Raw genomic sequence first — 18,462 nt, 5'->3', positions numbered from 1 at the left:
TTGGGTTAACGGAGATATGATTCCTTTTAACCAACTGTGCACAAAGAAAGGATACAGTCCCTCTAGATTTTTTGAGTACCGCGCAGTGAAGACTGCTGTGCGAGCGCTTGCACTTCGCAAAAACACAGCCAGCCCGCGAGCAGGCGAACACAATAATGACCTTGACACACGGAACCCTGTGATCATTAACCCCTCCGCGAGAAAGATTCGCATGCTGATAGTCCAGTCTAAAGCGAGCGAGCCTTGCGCTGCTACATTTTGGTTACATAAATATCAGGTTAAACTAGATCACAGTCATTGGCTGTTAGCAAGCAAATGTACAAAAGAAGAAAGATTGCGATTGTTACAATGAAAAATATTACATAATATTTATCCCACGAATATATTATTAAATAAAATGAAAATTAGAGAAACAAAATTATGTACATTTTGTAAACACATTGATTATGTTGAACACTTTTTTTGTCAATGTGAGAAGTTGACGAGCTTTTGGGAAAATGTTGTCCATTATATTTTTAGAAATACAGGATCAAATGTGCACCTCTCAGAACACGATGTCTTGTTTGGTTATCAACCTAGTAATATATGCCAAAATAATAAGGTACTTAATCACATTATTTTGATTGCAAAAATGTGTATTAGTAAATATTAGTATGGTGATAGATACGATTTGAATAGTATCATTATTGGAAAATAAAATGTACATTAGAAGATTGTGAGTAATGTATAAGTCGAGATGAGGTGAAGTGATATATGACGTTTGTGAATATTATGAGGGGGGTGGGAGGGAGCGGATGGACGAGAATAAGAAAAACAAAAAAAGAAAAAGAAAGGAGAAAAAAAAGTAACCATCTATGGCTCCTCAATTGCTTTTTGTATAAACAACCATGCAAACCACACAAAAAAAACCAACAAAAAAAGAAACCGGTTTTCTCCAATTTAAAAAAAACCCAAAAAAACAAGTCGCGTAAGGCGAAATTACTACATTTTAGTCAAGCTGTGGAACTCACAGAATGAAACTGAACGCACTGCATTTTTTCACAGTGACCGTAGTCCGCCGCTCGCGCAAAACCAAGTGAAACTGACGAGACTGTTTAGCGCGGTGATGGTTTCGCTGTGCTGCATAGCACGCTTTTCTGTACCTCTCTTCGTTTTAACTTTCTGAGCGTGTTTTTAATCCAAACATATCATATCTATATGTTTTTGGAATCAGGAACCGACAAGGAATAAGATGAAATTGTTTTTTAATCGATTTCGGAAATTTGATTTTGATCAGAATTTTTTATATTTTTAATTTTGAGAGCTTGTTTTTAATCCGAATATAACATATTTATATGTTTTTGGAATCAGAAAATAATGAAGAATAAGATGAACGTAAATTTGGATCGTTTTGTAAAAAAACAATTATTTACAATTTTCAGATTTGTAATGACCAAAGTCATTAATACATTTTTAAGCCACCAAGCTTAAATACAAAACCGAAGTCCGACCTTTGTCGAAGATTGCTTGGCCAAAATTTCAATCAATTTGATTCAAAAATGAGGGTGTGACAGTGCCGCTTCAACTTTTACAAAAAGCCGGTTATGACGTCATCAAAGACATTTATCGAAAAAAAGAAAAAAAAATCCGGGGATATCATACCCAGGAACTCTCATGTCAAATTTCATAAAGATCGGTCCAGTAGTTTACTCTGAATCGCTCTACACACGCGCACGCACACCGGCACAAACAAAACTTGACTAAATGTAAAAAAAAAAAAGAGAGAGAGAGAGAGAGAGAGAGAGAGAGAGAGAGAGAGAGAGAGAGAGAGAGAGAGAGAGAGATGATAATGATGATGATGGAACTTTATTTTTCAAGGATAGAGGTTTAAGGTGACGCCTTTTCTTACAACCGGTCCTTACTTCTAATACAAATGTCTAATAAATGATAAACAAGTAAAGCAACATGACAAATAAACAAAGTAAACGAACGAACCAGCAAACAATCGACAAGTAAGCAAACAAGCAAATAAACATAAACAACAAAATGACAAAGTAAGGAACATACAAATCAAAAGCAAAACATGCAACATATTAATTGAGGTTATACATGTAAAGTGATCGACGGTTAAAGTTCCATCCTCACCTATTCACACTTTACTGACACTATACACAACCACCAGTGTGTATAGGAAACAGGTACTTAACGCCTTCGTCCGTACGGGTTACACACTGTGTATAGCCAAACGGTACCTAATGTGGATTTCGTACGTACAGAAGTCACACAGATCCGTCTGCGTATGACCGGTACCTAAGGTGCTCCTCGTCCGTATGTGTGTGTGTGTGTGTGTGTGCGTGCGTGCACGAGTGTTTGTGTGTGTGTGTGTGTGTGTGTGACACATGTGTGCATGTGTGTATACATTCCTAATTTTGTATGTTTTCAAATGCTAGAGTGAGGACTCAGGAGGTGTGAAAGCCAGCTTTTCTGCAACAGCGGGCAACCGACGGCAACTGCCGCCAGCACCCACTGTGATGCAGGATATCACGCCCAGTAAAACAGGTACCGGTGTCGCTACCCCATCATGTGTTTGTGTGTCTGTATGCGTAAGCAGACTTCAGAACCAACCCATACTACAGTAAAACCTCCCACTAACGACCTTGAAAATGTTCAAAAAAATCGGTCGTAAAAAGGAGGGGTCTTTATTGGGAGGTATGATTTTTTTTCACAGGGGTGGCAACTGTTGGGCAGTTCAGTCTTGAAAGTTGTGTCCGTTATCCCATTTTTGTTCCTATTTGGTGTGCATATGGATAAGCATGATGTACGAGCATACACCAGCGCACAGACGGGCAGATATAACACAAACACACACACATACACACACACACAAACACACACACACACACACACACACACACACACACAAACACACATACACACACACACACACACACACACACACACACACACACACACACACACACACACACACACACACACACACACACACACACACACACACACACACACACACACACACACACACACGGGGTCTCATAGGTAAAACTCGGTGATTGACCCCGGGGTAAGAAGGTCAGTGTCTGTAACCTGGGATAGGAAGAGTTTCCTCTCAGACATCAAAGACCGAGGTCTCAGTTGGTGAGGACACACTCACAGAATACGTGCACAGCAATTCATTATTGAGTTGTCGTTCTAACTACCCCTACCCAACCCCTCCTATCCCCCCCCCCCTCCCCACCCCTTCTTTGAGGGCAGTCATTCAATTGTGACAGCAGTAGATGAGAAGATGCCACTGGACTTTCTTTTCTTTTCTTTATTTGGTGTTTAACGTCGTTTTCAACCACGAAGGTTATATCGCGACGAGGGAAAGGGGGGAGATGGGACCACTGGACTTGCACGCACTGCTGACTACATTCTACCAAGACTACCAACCCTGACTCTTGATACGTGACTAATAGCGTGCGTGTTCCGCATGTGCTGCGTAATTACGAACTTTGACACTCACTGGTTAAAAGGTCAAAGTCGTTATTGACCCTAAGTTGATAGGCCGGTCGTCGGAAAAAGGAGGGCGTCGTTCTTGGGAGGTTAGTTACAGTGTGAAAAGCATCCGTGCCGAGAAATTCGGTCGGCAAAAGGAGGGGGTCGTTGTTGGGAGAGGTCGTTACGGGAGGTTACACTGTATTTGTACATATTTTTTACTCAGATTTTTTTTAGAATAACGGGTCCAGTAGCTCAACATTTTGGGTGGGGGGAACTATTCCAGGGGCAACAGTAGGGTTCACAGGTCTGGTAAGCTTTGATTATCCTTTTATGTGAATTTTTTTTGCTGGGGGGGGGGGGGGGGGTGATGGTTGGGCAGGATAGTTGTATGCATTGCAACATGGTTTTGTAGCATGTTTTATTGAACAGATTACTTTCTTGCCAGGATTTGTTTCTTCATTGTTTCAATGTTTGATTTTGTTGTAATCATTTTTATCCCATAATATACGTTATTTGCGTGTTTGACCAAAATATGACATTTTACACAGATCGAGACAGTCATTGTTCTCCGAGACCGCGCTAGCGGTCGAGGTGAACAATGACTGTCGAGATCTGTGTAAAATGTCATATTTTGGTCAAACACGCAAATAACATTTATGTATCGATCGAATTCCTTTCAGGTACTTATGACTTTGTTGTTGTTTTGACGATTGAACGAGCACACACACACGTGCATGCAATCCACATACATGTATGCAATCAAACACATAAGCTTCATATTTGGGCGTTTCAGGTTGACCGAAACTTCAAAGGAACTACAAAACACACGTCATGTACTCACTTTGTTGTTGTTTTGACATTGAACAGCACACACACATGCAATCAAACACATGACGTTTTTTTTTTTTTAGTTCCTTTGAAGTTTCGGTCAACCTGAAAAGCCAAATTATAAAGTTTTGTCGGCCTCTGACGTCACATGACTCAAAGAAGGGAAATCCAATCTCCAATCGATACATTGATGTTTGTTCTACTTGAACTACGGAATGTAGATGTATATTTGGTCTTCTGTTTAGAATATCTAAACAGTATAATGTTAGTGCTGGTTTTGTTGTTTAGTACATGTATTATGTTCTGAGTGTATAGTTTTTTTTAATCCTACAGGCTACTGTCTGTGTGCTTTAAATAAAGTATGCCTTGTTTTCACTGCAGTTTATTTTCATTTCACGATGTTGTAATCATGGACGTTTATTTGTTTCTCTTGTGTTACCGTTTGAAGGCCAGACAGCAGACACAGAACATGCTTTGCATGCAGTGAGCCCGACAAAAACCGCTGATATTTTCTCTCCTACAGTTCAAGGTTAGAATTTGTGCTTACAGTATTCAATGTTTGTGTTTTTGTATGCGTGTGTGTGCTCCCCCGAAAGCTGCCTAAATGGCCTGGTAAAAATGGTCATAGATGAAAAAAACCACTCTGGCAAAAAATAGGAGTGTACTTAGGAGTTTCAGCCCATGAACGCAGAAGAAAAAGAAGTATGCCTGTGTATGTGTACTTGCTTTACAGCTCAGAATAACCTATTAGTATAGAATGGCAAAGAAGTCAACAATTCCTTTAATCTATAGTTTAGAAAGCACATTTTTCTTTAACCATTGATACAGTTATTCTAAGAAAACACAACACACATGTATACACTTCTGCACACACACACACACACACACTGCACACTCACACACACACACACACACACACACACACACACACACACACACACACACACCACATACACTGCACACTCACACACACACACACTGCACACTCAGTGCACACACACACACACTCACACACACACACACTGCACACACACAATGCACACACACACACACAATGCACACACACACACACACACACACTGCACATACACACACACACACACACACACACACACACTGCACACTCACACTCACACACACTCACACACAATCAATCAATCAATATGAGGCTTATATCGAGCGTATTCTGTGGGTATAGTTCTAAGCGCAGGGATTTATTTTTTAAATTTTTTTATTTTATGCAATTTATATCGCGCACATATTCAAGGCGCAGGGATTTATTTATGCCGTGTGAGATGGAATTTTTTTACACAATACATCACGCATTCACATCGGCCAGCAGATCGCAGCCATTTCGGCGCATATCCTACTTTTCACGGCCTATTATTCCAAGTCACACAGGTATTTTGGTGGACATTTTTATCTATGCCTATACAATTTTGCCAGGAAAGACCCTTTTGTCAATCGTGGGATCTTTAACGTGCACACCCCAATGTAGTGTACACGAAGGGACTTCGGTTTTTCGTCTCATCCGAAAGACTAGCACTTGAACCCACCACCTAGGTTAGGAAAGGGGGGAGAAAATTGCTATGACCCAGGGTCGAACTCGCAACCTCTCGCTTCCGAGCGCAAGTGCGTTACCACTCGGCCACCCAGTCACACACACACATTCACACACTCACACACACTGCACACACACACACACACACACACACTACACACACACACACACACACACACACACACACACACACATACACACACACACACACACGCCTACATGCTAAAGTGCATACACATTGATACACACCCTTATCACTAACGTTTAGTACATGTATCATTTTTTGTCAGTTTACCTGAATGTCTCTTTTGAGAGATAGAGAATACTACATGGCTTGCTGACACAGCAAGCCATGTAGTATTCTGTTTATCCTACATACTGTACTTAGTGTATTTTACTGAAAATGTCCTGCAGTCGAGGCAGCTAAATTGAAGACGCTTGTTTTGGAACCTCGATCTCTTCTAAAGCCTCCTGCAATCTATTTTGTCAAAGCAAAGAAACGTTACACTTTCAGTGTGAGGTGTTAGTTCTAAAGATTCATTGAGGATAATTAGCGAGTGCAATTTTTGTTTCCATAATGACGTTTGTCTCGGTGACTTTGGCATCATAAGTCGTGGAAAAACAGGTCCCTGCCAGACTTGCTTGACATGACCTCATTTACATGGTATACACACGTGTGATTTGAACGATTATTATCTGGTGTCTCTCTCACGTATGTAGGATAAAATAAAGTATTATTGTACAGTGTGTTGTATTTCTTCCCTTTGATGAATTATGACGGTGGCTTTTGTGAGTGTTAACAACAGCAAAGACAACCTGACCAAAAACTTTCATTTGCAGGAAACCAGAGTCAAAATCAACACTCCAAATCGGCATCACATCTCAACCTCACAAATAATAACACAGATGGGTCTTTTGCAGGTAAAGCATATGATTTATCAACCCTCTGTGTGTGTCTGTTGTTGGTATTTAAAGATGTAAGCTGCTTGTTGATTCAGTGCTTCTAGTTATCTAGGTGCCAGGAGACTGGTGCCTCATAAGCTGTCACTTAACCCCTTGACTGCTGGAACAATTGTCACTTAACCCCTTGACTGCTGGAACAATTGTCACTTAACCCCTTGACTGCTGGAACAATTGTCACTTAACCCCTTGACTGCTGGAACAATTGTCACTTAACCCCTTGACTGCTGGAACAATTGTCACTTAACCCCTTGACTGCTGGAACAATTGTCACTTAACCCCTTGACTGCTGGAACAATTGTCACTTAACCCCTTGACTGCTGGAACAATTGTCACTTAACCCCTTGACTGCTGGAACAATTGTCACTTAACCCCTTGACTGCTGGAACAATTGTCACTTAACCCCTTGACTGCTGGAACAATTGTCACTTAACCCCTTGACTGCTGGAACAATTGTCATTTAACCCCTTGACTGCTGGAACAATTGTCACTTAACCCCTTGACTGCTGGAACAATTGTCACTTAACCCCTTGACTGCTGGAACAATTTAGTTAAGAAATGCAATAAAAAAAAATCCATAACATGCAACGCTATTTTAATTAGACCAAATCTGAGACAATTGTTTCCAGGGGAGGCAATCCTATTGGTGCAATGTGAGACAATTGTTTCCAGGGGAGGCAATCCTATTGGTGCAATGTGAGACAATTGTGTCCAGGGGAGGCAATCCTATTGGTGCAATCCAAAGAGCAATCATTTATATTCCTTTTGTTCAAGTTTTTGACTCACATGCGAAGCAAAAGTGAGTCTATGTACTCACCCGAGTCGTCCGTCCGTCTGTCCGGAAAACTTTAACGTTGGATATTTCTTGGACACTATTCAGTCTATCAGTACCAAATTTGGCAAGATGGTGTATGATGACAAGGCCCCAAGCTCCCATGGGGTCGCCTTCACGCGGCGGGAGTGTTTCCACAGAGCTACCCCACCCCTTTACTTCTCTTCTTTTGTCTTATTTCTGCCTTACCAGTCCTTTCACCTATATTTCCTTCCAAGAAAACTCTCCCTACTATTCCCTGCAGTTTTCCAATTCTTTTCTTGTTGTCTTATTTCTACCTGACTGGATCCATCACCTTTATTTCACTTACCAAAAGTCTTCTTTTCAACATCCTTATTTCTCTGCCCCCCGCATGCATGTCGTAAGAGGCGACTAACGGATTCTGTTTCTCCTTTTACCCTTGTTGAGTGGTTCTTGTATAGAATATAGTCAATGTTTGTAAAGATTTTAGTCAAGCAGTATGTAAGAAATGTTTAGTCCTTTGTACTGGAAACTTGCATTCTCCCAGTAAGGTCATATATTGTACTACGTTGCAAGCCCCTGGAGCAATTTTTTGATTAGTGCTTTTGTGAACAAGAAACACTTAACAAGTGGCTCTATCCCATCTCCCCCCCTTTCCCCTGTCCCATCTCCCCCCTTTCCCTCGTCGCGATATAACCTTCGTGGTTGAAAACGACATTAAACACCAAATAAAGAAAGAAAGAAAGAACAAGGCCCCAAAAAACATACATAGCATCTTGACCTTGCTTCAAGGTCAAGGTCGCAGGGGCCATAAATGTTGTCTAAAAAACAGCTATTTTTCACATTTTTCCCATTTTCTCTGAAATTTTTGAGATTGAATACCTCACCTATATATGATATATAGGGCAAAGTAAGCCCCATCTTTTGATACCAGTTTGGTTTACCTTGCTTCAAGGTCAAGGTCATAGGAGCTCTTCAAAGTTGGATTGTATACATATTTTGAAGTGACCTTGACCCTGAACTATGGAAGATAACTGTTTCAAACTTAAAAATTATGTGGGGCACATGTTATGCTTTCATCATGAGACACATTTGGTCACATGATCAAGGTCAAGGCCACTTTGACCCTTATGAAATGTGACCAAAATAAGGTAGTGAACCACTAAAAGTGACCATATCTCATGGTAGAAAGAGCCAATAAGCACCATTGTACTTCCTATGTCTTGAATTAACAGCTTTGTGTTGCATGACCTTGGATGACCTTGGGTCAAGGTCACATGTATTTTGGTAGGAAAAATGTGTAAAGCAGTTCTTAGTGTATGATGTCATTGCTAGGTTTAGTTATTTGACCTTGACCCTGAAGGTCAAGGTCATGTAAAGGTCAAGGTCAAGCATGTGAGTCGTATGGGCTTTGCCCTTCTTGTTGTTAAATGTAAATTAGTATTTTCCCTGTTTCTGAGATATCTTCAAGTTTCTTTTCTGAATTTTTTCTCTGATTCTGAGATATGAGCACCTTTAGTTTGGCTACTCATACATTTATTTATTTGTCTTGATGCTTATAGTGCTTCTGTCTAAAAGAAACTACATGTACTACATGTAGCATGATAGCAGCTAGGAAGGCAGTAATGTAGCAGTGTCCCCCCGCGGGTTAGGGGGAAGAATTTACCCGATGCTTCCCAGCATGTCGTAAGAGGCGACTAACGGATTCTGTTTCTCCTTTTACCCTTGTTAAGTGTTTCTTGTATAGAATATAGTCAATGTTTGTAAAGATTTTAGTCAAGCAGTATGTAAGAAATGTTAAGTCCTTTGTACTCGAAACTTGCATTCTCCCAGTAAGGTCATATATTGTAGTACGTTGCAAGCCCCTGGAGCATTTTTTTGATTAGTGCTTTTGTGAACAAGAAACAATTAACAAGTGGCTCTATCCCATCTCCCCCCTTTCCCCGTCGCGATATAACCTTGAACGGTTGAAAACGACGTTAAACACCAAATAAAGAAAGAAACGTAGCAGTGAATGATAAAGAGGATGTGAAATTTCTGTTGTTACCTTGATACACGTTCTGGTTGGTGGGCAGGTGTGTTTTCCCCATTGATACAAGCTCTGTCTGGTGGGCAGGTGTGTTTTCCCCATTGATACAAGCTCTGTCTGGTGGGCAGGTGTGTTTTCCCCATTGATACAAGCTCTGTCTGGTGGGCAGGTGTGTTTTCCCCATTGATACAAGCTCTGTTTGGTGGGCAGGTGTGTTTTCCCCATTGATACAAGCTCTGTTTGGTGGGCAGGTGTGTTTTCCCCATTGATACAAGCTCTGTTTGGTGGGCAGGTGTGTTTTCCCCATTGATAAAAGGAGCGGCAGAACTGTCATCAACTTCAGTGAGAGACGTTTCCCTTCTCTCGTTGCCGTCTTTTCTTGGCCAGGTTAGTACTCTCTTTTGTCTTAAACTTTTAGTTCTGTCAGCACGGACAACACAATTGTGCAGTTTTGTTAAACTTTTAGTTCTGTCAGCACGGACAACACAATTGTACAGTTTTGTTAAACTTTTAGTTCTGTCAGCACGGACAACACAATTGTACAGTTTTGTTAAACTTTTAGTTCTGTCAGCACGGACAACACAATTGTGCAGTTTTGTTAAGTTTTTGCTGTTTGCATTATCTGACCTGTTTTGTTTTCTCAGAATGTTTTCTTTACTTCATTGTACTTTGTTTGTTGTATGGGTGATTGGTTGACAGTGGAGCCCCCTTTTAAGACCACCCATTTTAAGCCTCCCCCTGTTTAAGACCTTGGCTTTTCACAAGTTCTGTCCATAACCTGTATAAATTGACCTCCATTTTAAGCCTCCCCCTTTTTGGCTTTTCAGAAGTTCTGTCCGTAACCTGTACAAATTGACCTCCATTTTAAGCCTCCCCCTTAAGACCTGATTTTCTGGTATTTTTGTAGGTCTTAAAAAGGAGGGTTCCACTGTATTGGAATCTGTTCCTGTGTGAGTGGTTACCTTGACAGTAGGGGGGGGGGGGGGGGGGAAGAAGAGTTGGCTGTTTTAACTCTTATTAATTTAAAAGTGGGCAACTTAAGTTTTTCAGCTTGACTTCCCACGTCTCCTCCATATGCTCAGTATCTGCACCTCCTGTCTCTCCACACGTCTCCTCCATATGCTCAGTATCTGCACCTTGTGTCTCTCCACACGTCTCCTCCATATGCTCAGTATCTGCACCTCCTGTCTCTCCACACGTCTCCTCCATATGCTCAGTATCTGCACCTTGTGTCTCACCACACGTCTCCTCCATATGCTCAGTATCTGCACCTCCTGTCTCTCCACACGTCTCCTCCATATGCTCAGTATCTGCACCTTGTGTCTCACCACACGTCTCCTCCATATGCTCAGTATCTGCACCTTGTGTCTCACCACACGTCTCCTCCATATGCTCAGTATCTGCACCTTGTGTCTCACCACACGTCTCCTCCATATGCTCAGTATCTGCACCTTGTGTCTCACCACACGTCTCCTCCATATGCTCAGTATCTGCACCTTGTGTCTCACCACACGTCTCCTCCATATGCTCAGTATCTGCACCTTGTGTCTCTCCACACGTCTCCTCCATATGCTCAGTATCTGCACCTCCTGTCTCTCCACACGTCTCCTCCATATGCTCAGTATCTGCACCTTGTGTCTCACCACACGTCTCCTCCATATGCTCAGTATCTGCACCTTGTGTCTCTCCACACGTCTCCTCCATATGCTCAGTATCTGCACCTTGTGTCTCACCACACGTCTCCTCCATATGCTCAGTATCTGCACCTCCTGTCTCTCCACACGTCTCCTCCATATGCTCAGTATCTGCACCGTGTGTCTCTCCACACGTCTCCTCCATATGCTCAGTATCTGCACCTTGTGTCTCACCACACGTCTCCTCCATATGCTCAGTATCTGCACCTCCTGTCTCTCCACACGTCTCCTCCATATGCTCAGTATCTGCACCGTGTGTCTCTCCACACGTCTCCTCCATATGCTCAGTATCTGCACCTTGTGTCTCTCCACACGTCTCCTCCATATGCTCAGTATCTGCACCTCCTGTCTCTCCACACGTCTCCTCCATATGCTCAGTATCTGCACCGTGTGTCTCTCCACACGTCTCCTCCATATGCTCAGTATCTGCACCTTGTGTCTCTCCACACGTCTCCTCCATATGCTCAGTATCTGCACCATGTGTCTCTCCACACGTCTCCTCCATATGCTCAGTATCTGCACCTTGTGTCTCACCACACGTCTCCTCCATATGCTCAGTATCTGCACCATGTGTCTCTCCACACGTCTCCTCCATATGCTCAGTATCTGCACCATGTGTCTCTCCACACGTCTCCTCCATATGCTCAGTATCTGCACCTTGTGTCTCACCACACGTCTCCTCCATATGCTCAGTATCTGCACCATGTGTCTCTCCACACGTCTCCTCCATATGCTCAGTATCTGCACCTTGTGTCTCTCCACACGTCTCCTCCATATGCTCAGTATCTGCACCTCCTGTCTCTCCACACGTCTCCTCCATATGCTCAGTATCTGCACCTTGTGTCTCACCACACGTCTCCTCCATATGCTCAGTATCTGCACCTCCTGTCTCTCCACACGTCTCCTCCATATGCTCAGTATCTGCACCTTGTGTCTCTCCACACGTCTCCTCCATATGCTCAGTATCTGCACCTTGTGTCTCACCACACGTCTCCTCCATATGCTCAGTATCTGCACCTTGTGTCTCACCACACGTCTCCTCCATATGCTCAGTATCTGCACCTCCTGTCTCTCCACACGTCTCCTCCATATGCTCAGTATCTGCACCTTGTGTCTCTCCACACGTCTCCTCCATATGCTCAGTATCTGCACCTCCTGTCTCTCCACACGTCTCCTCCATATGCTCAGTATCTGCACCTTGTGTCTCTCCACACGTCTCCTCCATATGCTCAGTATCTGCACCTCCTGTCTCTCCACACGTCTCCTCCATATGCTCAGTATCTGCACCTCCTGTCTCTCCACACGTCTCCTCCATGTGCTCAGTATCTGCACCTCCTGTCTCTCCACACGTCTCCTCCATATGCTCAGTATCTGCACCTTGTGTCTCTCCACACGTCTCCTCCATATGCTCAGTATCTGCACCTCCTGTCTCTCCACACGTCTCCTCCATATGCTCAGTATCTGCACCTTGTGTCTCTCCACACGTCTCCTCCATATGCTCAGTATCTGCACCATGTGTCTCTCCATGTCTCCTCCATATGCTCAGTATCTGCACCTTGTGTCTCTCCATGTCTCCTCCATATGCTCAGTATCTGCACCATGTGTCTCTCCATGTCTCCTCCATATGCTCAGTATCTGCACCTTGTGTCTCTCCACAGAACAACAGCAACGTTCATTCCCCAGTGACGGGCCGCGTGTCCTTCGCCGACCTCAGTTCCGACATCAAAGCCTCCTCTCACGCGCTGTTCCCTCACTCCAACAGCCAAATTCACTTTGGCGACAAACCAGCTCAGCAGCTGCACGGGTCCCCTGCACCGGTCGCAGGAGATTTGTCCCACCTGCACCAGAGTGGGACGGTGCAGTCACCGCTGGTGGGACAACTGTCCCATCCCCAGCTCTGCAGCAGTCTGCAGACATCTCTGGAAGCTCCGTCTCACGGACAAGCCAACAGCCACTTGCAGGAGTCTCAAAGGTCGCCGGTGAATCGGGACACGAGACAGGTGGCGGTGAATGGGACGGCGAGCGGGCCGCAGGTGTTGGATTTGCAGAATAGATCGGGTCTGTCTGCATCACCGGTAAGTTCGGCGTCGCCTTGTTGTGTTACTCTGACATATGTTTTGATGGAGGGCTTACCTTAGACATTTTCTGTAATCTATTTCCATTGTTGGCAGGCTTGAGGTATTTTAACTTTGAGATGCTAAGGAATCTCTTCTTATGACCTGAATTTATGGTTTTACCCCCTGGTCTATTGAAAAGCATTTTTTATGTTTATGTTGAATTTTTAGAATATATGGTGTTTTTTTCATTGTGTACTGTCTTCAAACCTACGCCCCATTAAGTTAATTTTCATTTCTACTCTATCACATCTCTGGTTTTCTTCCCAATTTAAAAAAAATATATTTCATTACATGTATCTGAATCCATTTTCCGTCATAATTGTGCCAACCTCAGGACTCGGCAGCCATCAGTGGAGGGGAGGACGTGGGGTCAGAAGGAGGGGTCAGCCCCAGACGAGACGCTCCACACCTCACAAACGGCAGCACAAGCCACGCCGCAATCACAGCCTCTACCAATGCCCACAACAACAGCGGCTCCACAGCGGCAGTGCCCGTAGATGTGGTTGCCGCCGGCAACGCAGGCATCGCCCAGAGAGAGTTTCTGCGGAGTCTGGTTGCTGATGCCATGGAGGATGTGAGGGATGACCTTCACCGTGACATTCAGGGTCTGCATGTTGCCATGCTGCGACAGTTTTTTGTCTTTGAGGTATGGTGGGACCAAGGTGCTTTTGTTATATTTTATTTTTTCCCATAAGCGGCGTATGGCTGCCTAAATAGCGGGGTGTAAACGGTCATACACTTAACAACCCACTCGTGCAAAATACAGGAGTGTCCGTAGGAGTTTTAGCCCTCTAGCGCAGAAGAAGAAGTTATTTTTATTTGTGTCTTGTGGTAAATATAAAAGAAAAGAAAGAGGAGATGACAAAGATTGAAGTGAATGCAAGGATATGAAGGACACAGAATGTGAGAGTGCATGTGTCTGTGGTGTGTGCTTGCTTTTTTTTTTATACTACCAAGTGCCACTCCTTATGCATGCATGCCACTCCTTATGCATGTGTGGCAATGGAAAGGGAGATAATTTTGTTGCTTCCTTTGGATTTTGGTCATTTGTAGGTCCAGAAATCTTTCACCCTATAATCTCTAAATTGCCTGAATGGCGATGTAAAACCGGTCATACTTGTAAAAACCTACTCACGCTAAAACATGAGTGAACGTGGGAGTTTCAGCCCATGAACGAAGAAGAAGAATGGTGTGATTTTCTCTGTGTGTTTTGTTGCAGCGAGAGACCAAGTCCACTCTTTCTTACTACGCGGACATGAACCAGAAACTCATGCATCACAACCGACAGCTGGAAGAGGAAAACAAACGTCTGAAAAAGAATTACTGATGACCAAGTTTGCCTTGCCTTTGATGGTGTGGGGGGGGGGGGGGGGGTGAGAAGGAAGAGTAAGCAGTGTACTGAAAGGTACCTTTGTCCCTGTGCAAAGCATGTTGTAATTGACCAGTGAGGTGTTGAGGGTCATTGTTACACGTGGACACATACCATTTAGCATCGGCAGCCTGTCTGACTTCCGTGCAGGGAGGGAACTTTTTGCTGAATTAATTTGGTAACGGACACCCGTGTAAATCTGCAAATCAATGCAGCAACAAAAACCAGCAACACTCAACACTCAAGCTTTGGATTGTTGGTATGTGTCCAAGTGGAAGGATGTTGTTAGTGCATGTGACCTCTACATGTGACCTCTACATGTGAAAGCCTGGAACAGTTCTGTGTTTGTGTGCAAGACTGTTTATACCAGAAGGAAGGTATCATTCAGTACCTGCCTTCCCTCAAATCGGGTCAATTTGATAGCATTGAAAAAAGCAAATTCTTCTTTTTTTGTGTGAAAGAAGATGCCACCTTCAGGGACGTACTTTCAGCACTCTGAGAGATGACAAGGGCAATATGCGTTCTTTAAAAAAAGACTCTGGTCATCTTTCTTCAAATGGGTCATATAAGGAGTCACAATTTTGTTTGTTTCTTCCACAACCAGGGAGAAAAAAATAGACATTTTTTGCAATATTATGCAATATTAATTGCACTAAATGCACTATTATACATTTGGAGACACTCATTCTGATGGTTTGATTTACTTAGTTCAGGCGTGAAGTTAGTTTCAGATATGGATGTGCAGACTGTCACACAAACACACACCTACCATGTTAGGTATCTTGTAGTTGTCTGTCTGTGAGGGAGAAGACCTGATTTTGCAATGCCCTTTCTTCACACAAAGCTGTGGAACAGTGGCTTTAAATAACACCTACTTTCATGTCGCATATGTTAGAAGAAAAAGCATGCATCAAATGTATCAGAAATCACTAAAAATGTGAGAGCATTCATCATGTTTTCTCATACTGTTTCATCATGGATATCATGCCTTATAGGGCTTGAGTGTAGGTGTCAAATGTGTCAAATGTAGACCTCATGACTAAAACAAGTGTGTAAAAAGAGGATGAAATTATCTCATTTAAATATTTTCCGCTCAGAAAGTTGATTGGTGATGGGAATGTGTTACGATTATCTCCTCTTGGTACATAGCGGTCTGATATCCACGATTATCTCCTCTTGGTACATAGCGGTCTGATATCCACGATTATCTCCTCTTGGTACATAGCGGTCTGATATCCACGATTATCTCCTCTTGGTACATAGCGGTCTGATATCCATTTGAACACTGTTTCCTGAGATCTTTCAGTCACATTGTCTGCTAAAATATGCAAATGATAAATAATAAGCAGTAAACAATGAACACACATTTTCAGCACAAGAATGGAGTGTAATCTCCAAACTTTGGCAAATGGGGCAGCTCAGAAAGTATCTTGCTCAACAGATAGAGCGAGTTGCATGTGACGGATAGAACGAGTGATATGCGATTATTATGTGACGGTCTGTCTGACAAAGTTGTCCCCCTTTCACAGCAACTGCACTGCAGAGTTGTTGGCCTTGAGCTATTTATACCTCAAACACGTTACATTCAATGACAGACACATGTGAATTGTGGAGAGCTGTTAGTGACAGGGTCTGACTGCTATTGTTTCCTTGTATGCTCGTGTGCCCTGCAGTCCGGACTGACGATTTAACAGCGAACAAGAAGAAGAAGTATGCTCGTGCGAACCTTTGTGTTCACATGGCAGATTTGTATGGGCTATCAGGGATGGCCAAATCTAAAAAGATTAACTTGCCAGTCAGGCGAGTAACTTCCTGAAAGTCACTAGCCCGCCAGAAATGTCACTGGCCCGGTACCAAACACAAAAATTATAACTGTCAGATAACTTTGCACATTTAAAACATCGTTGGTATGACGGACAACTAGCCTGTGGTCAGCGATGAATAGGTTTTCCCAGGTGGAGTCTTGTTTCGCTATATTGCAATGTTCTTCACACAAGTTGCTCATCTGCAGTGTTTATATGACTTTGAAACCCGATAGTACAACAGAAAGTTTTGGACTTGACCAAAATTTTCACTGCCACTGGCCAGCTGGGCGAGCTGCAAGACGGTTTCTACTAGCCCGGCGGATTGTTTACTTGCCCCTGGCGACCTGGCGGACGATTATGCCATCCCGGGCTATTAAACTAGCCCAAACTCTCTCTTGTTTGACTGGAAATGTGAGTGTTTTGTCCACAATTAGAATAACAAAGATACAGAGGATGTTTGGGAAGATCAGTGGTTTTGTTCAGCTTTTGCCCGAATTGCTTTGTGCATGTTTTGTGTATCAAAAGCCATATTGTGTTCAATATAACTCATCTGAATTTTACACTTAAGGTATTGATGCTGCCTAATGTATGTGTAATATACCTAATATTTCTTGCATTCTGCTGAAGAGTGAGTGTGTGTGGGTGGGTGTGTGTGTGCGTGTGTGCGTGTGTGTGTGTGTATGTGGGTGTGTGTATGCAAAGAGTTGTACATGTACTGCCATTTATTTTGTCGTTAGTGTTTACATGTAGTTAGGAAACACAGCTAACAGCAGTGTATGTAATTTATTGTTCAACTAAGCAATAAATATTCTGGGGCCTTATGAAGGGCATTGTTTGAGGTTTGTGTGTGTATGTGTTGGACAGTTGCATTGATTGAATCATGCACAATGACTGATGTTAGGATTAACTCAGGGTTGTATAGCTTATGGAAGAGTTGCTTTCCCTTGTTTTACACAAACACAAAACTTACAATGTCACATGTAGCTTGCCTCAGTGTTTTTATGGAAAACAAAGAAAAGCAACTCTTCTTTGTTAGCTTTAAACAGTATAGGTTAAGTATTTGTTAATCACTGTTAGGGCTTGTTACAGCACACTCATGCACTCGCACACATTAACATGCACACATACCACAGATTATTGTATTCTTTTTTTCTTCAGTTTTAATAGTGTGACCAAGACTATTGCCTCTTCTCAGGGTATTGTCATGGTTACAAACTTTTTACAGATAACATTAATGTCATAGTACAAATGACCTAGAACAACGACAACAGAGAACATCATTTGTCTCATTTTTTTTTATCACAGGTTTGCTTTTTATTGTGCGCAAGACCAAAGGGTCTAAAACTGACAGAGAGCTAAACAATTGTACAGATATTAAAGAATATTTGATATTGTCCCACACTATAAGGATGATCAAACTAAACAAAAGCATCAACAAAACAAAATGATCTGCATCTCAAACAAGTCTGAGAACAAACGACATAAAATGAAAGAAATGTAAATTTTAAGAGGAAAGGGAACTGAAGAAAAGACAGATAGAGGACCTCATCCTAAACTCGGGTAAAATGAGTTACTTCCCTTCGGGTCTCATGAGCGATAGGGTGGACCGATGATTTTCAGAAGAGGACCTGAGAATGTCCATATTGAAGGTACCATCTCTCGTGTAAACCATGACAGACCTATTTGGGTTTTGCACGGGACAGAGCATGACAGACCTATTTGGGTTTTGTACGGGACAGAGCATGACAGACCTATTTGGGTTTTGCACGGGACAAGAGCATGACAGACCTATTTGGGTTTTGTACGGGACAGAGCATGACAGACCTATT

General features: G+C 42.8%; 1 protein-coding gene across 1 annotated transcript in view; it reads left to right on the top strand.

Annotated features, from left to right (window-relative positions):
- LOC138965468 (protein NEDD1-like) overlaps positions 1–17,454 on the top strand; it is a 53,998-nt gene extending 36,544 nt beyond the window's left edge. The window contains exons 8-14 of the mRNA XM_070337629.1: positions 2,430–2,538; positions 4,754–4,834; positions 6,707–6,787; positions 9,941–10,035; positions 13,001–13,417; positions 13,794–14,105; positions 14,679–17,454. Of these exons, the coding sequence (XP_070193730.1) occupies positions 2,430–2,538; positions 4,754–4,834; positions 6,707–6,787; positions 9,941–10,035; positions 13,001–13,417; positions 13,794–14,105; positions 14,679–14,786 (1,203 nt within the window). The 3' untranslated portion in view covers positions 14,787–17,454. The remainder of the gene's footprint in view (positions 1–2,429; positions 2,539–4,753; positions 4,835–6,706; positions 6,788–9,940; positions 10,036–13,000; positions 13,418–13,793; positions 14,106–14,678) is intronic.
- The last annotated feature ends 1,008 nt before the right edge of the window (positions 17,455–18,462 follow it).

Source organism: Littorina saxatilis, linkage group LG4 (genome assembly GCF_037325665.1).
Source record: "Littorina saxatilis isolate snail1 linkage group LG4, US_GU_Lsax_2.0, whole genome shotgun sequence".
NCBI lineage: Eukaryota > Metazoa > Mollusca > Gastropoda > Littorinimorpha > Littorinidae > Littorina > Littorina saxatilis.
Note: the sequence above shows the minus strand (reverse complement) of the source record. Positions and strands in the feature narration are given on the sequence as shown.